This window comes from Hylobates moloch, unplaced genomic scaffold (genome assembly GCF_009828535.3).
Source record: "Hylobates moloch isolate HMO894 unplaced genomic scaffold, HMol_V3 SCAFFOLD_7696, whole genome shotgun sequence".
NCBI lineage: Eukaryota > Metazoa > Chordata > Mammalia > Primates > Hylobatidae > Hylobates > Hylobates moloch.
This window is the reverse complement of record NW_026659971.1, coordinates 1,245-3,293: the sequence shown is the minus strand read 5'-3', so window position 1 is coordinate 3,293 and position 2,049 is coordinate 1,245. Positions and strand designations below refer to the sequence as shown.

At 50.3% G+C, this 2,049-nt stretch overlaps 1 protein-coding gene across 1 annotated transcript; it reads right to left on the bottom strand.

Annotated features, from left to right (window-relative positions):
- Positions 1–139: 139 nt before the first annotated feature.
- LOC116465652 (uncharacterized) lies at positions 140–1,440 on the bottom strand. The gene is given in 2 exon segments (XM_032148642.2): positions 140–820; positions 823–1,440. Coding segments are annotated over 2 exon segments (690 nt in total). The 5' UTR covers positions 1,423–1,440; the 3' UTR covers positions 140–730.
- Positions 1,441–2,049: the final 609 nt, after the last annotated feature.

Genomic DNA, 2,049 nt, shown 5'->3' with positions numbered 1-2,049 from the left:
AACTGTATGCCGTGTGGTTTAGAGTCACATATCCTCACACGTCTCTTAGTGTGAAGACGTGCACCAGTACCTCTCAAACTTTTATACCAACGTGTCCTCATGGCAGAAGGCAGCCTTTTTGTTAAATCTGGGAGTTTATCAGAAAGAGGACAAACCAAGCCTCATTTCAGAGAGAAGTCTGGTATACTCTTAGAAACCTATGTGACTGTCATCCCTAAGTACATTCACGTTTTTTCTCTTGATCTCAAGAGAATCAAGGGAAACTGATGCTTCTGAAAGATGTCCCACATTTATCCTGTGGCACTCAAAGTACCCAAGGTTGAGATAATATCAGGAAGGTTCAAACTGTCAAGTTCAGTTTCCCAAGATCTATTCCACAGAAGATGAGGAATTCTCACTTCAGAGACCACTGACTGAAGGGCAGTCTGGTCCCAGAACCATGGAGAATTAGAATATGAGGTGGAGAACTCAGAAAAAAAATGTTAAAATCTCTCTGGAAAGTAGACGCCTGGGAGAAAACCAAACCAAACCCATTCTCCCATCACCATCCAGAGATACTGTCAACGTTCTGAGCTCACGGGGGAAGTGTAGGCTCTTCCCACCGTCAATGTCTATGTTAAGGGAGTAAGGCAGCCTGAAACCTCTTGCTCCTAGGTCCCATAGTCTCCATTCCCCTTCCAGCTGGAAATTTCTGCTGGGACCAGAAGAAACAGAAATGGGGTGACAACGCTTAAGGGACTGGGTCATAAGACCAAGGCCAGTCTTTCAGTAATGACAGTTTGTAGGCAGACTGTGACATCACTACATTCCACTCCTCCTAGTGCGTTGCGGGGGAGGGACAGTGCGATGTCTGAGTTGCTGCCCCACCATGCGGGAGGGAAACACAGGGTTGTGACCCAGGTCCTTGGAGACGCCAGCGCAAAGAGCCCAGGGAGGTCGACCTTGAGGCAGCAGGAGGGCAGGGCAGAGTCTACAGCAGGGAGCCCCAGGAGTCACCAGCCCAAAGTCACCCAGGGACGACTGGCGAGGGCGGGGCCTGGGGCTGGGGAACCCAGGTCCTTGGAGACATGAGCCCAAAGAGCCCAGGGAGGTCCAACTTGGGGCAGCAAGAGGTGAGGGCTCAGTAATGGAACGGGGAGCCCCAGGAGTCACCCGCCCAAAGTCACCCTGGGGTGACTGGCGAGGGCAGGGACTGAGCTGTTTGCTGAAGGGGCAGGGCTGACTGACAAGATTTTTGTAGGGGGAGGCCAGAAGCGCCGGGGTTGGGGGGCAAAGTTTGGTGTGCCTCAGTAGTAGTATGGACTCTGGCAGCGGTCTTGTCGTCAGAGGGGATCTGTGGCTGAGCTGGGGGGCCATGACCTGGTATGTCTTTACCTTTTTCTTGGCTGCAGCCAATTTGCTCTGTCGAGTTTCTTCTGCCATTGCGGGGTGGGGAGGGAGGCGGGGTGGGGAGGGAGGCGGGGTTGGGGGCCACGTCAGCAAAATCCCAGCGAGCACTGATCAACACGTCCAGTCACCTAGCAGGCAGCTGCGTAACTGAGCCAGAGGAGGCCATAACCAGGGAAACAGTAGAATGCAGAATGGGGCGTGGCCTTAATGCTCCAAGCCCATTGGTCAATGAGAAAGATGAAAGGGAAAGGGGGCGTGGCCAGGCAACTGTGTCCAGAGGGACCTGTGGCTCATCAGGAAAGCTGCCCATGCAACTGCTGTCCCCACCCACTCTGAGAGAGGGGAGGGGCCGGCTTTTGCTTTAAAAGCTTTAAAACTTTAAAAAACAGATGTGTGTATACTTTATATATATATATATGTTTGTCTCTCTGTGTGTATCTATGTGTTCCTCCAGAGCTGTCTTCATTAACCAGCTTCTATGCAAGGTCTATGATTTTGGCCTATACTTTTCATCTTCAAATACAGTACAAAAATTACCAGTATTACCTGAACTGAGATACAGATCCTATAAAAGTGGGAAATCCATACGTGCTTGATGATGAATGAAGCACACTATATTATCCAACATTCCAATAAGATAAAATCATCAAAATGCTTTTT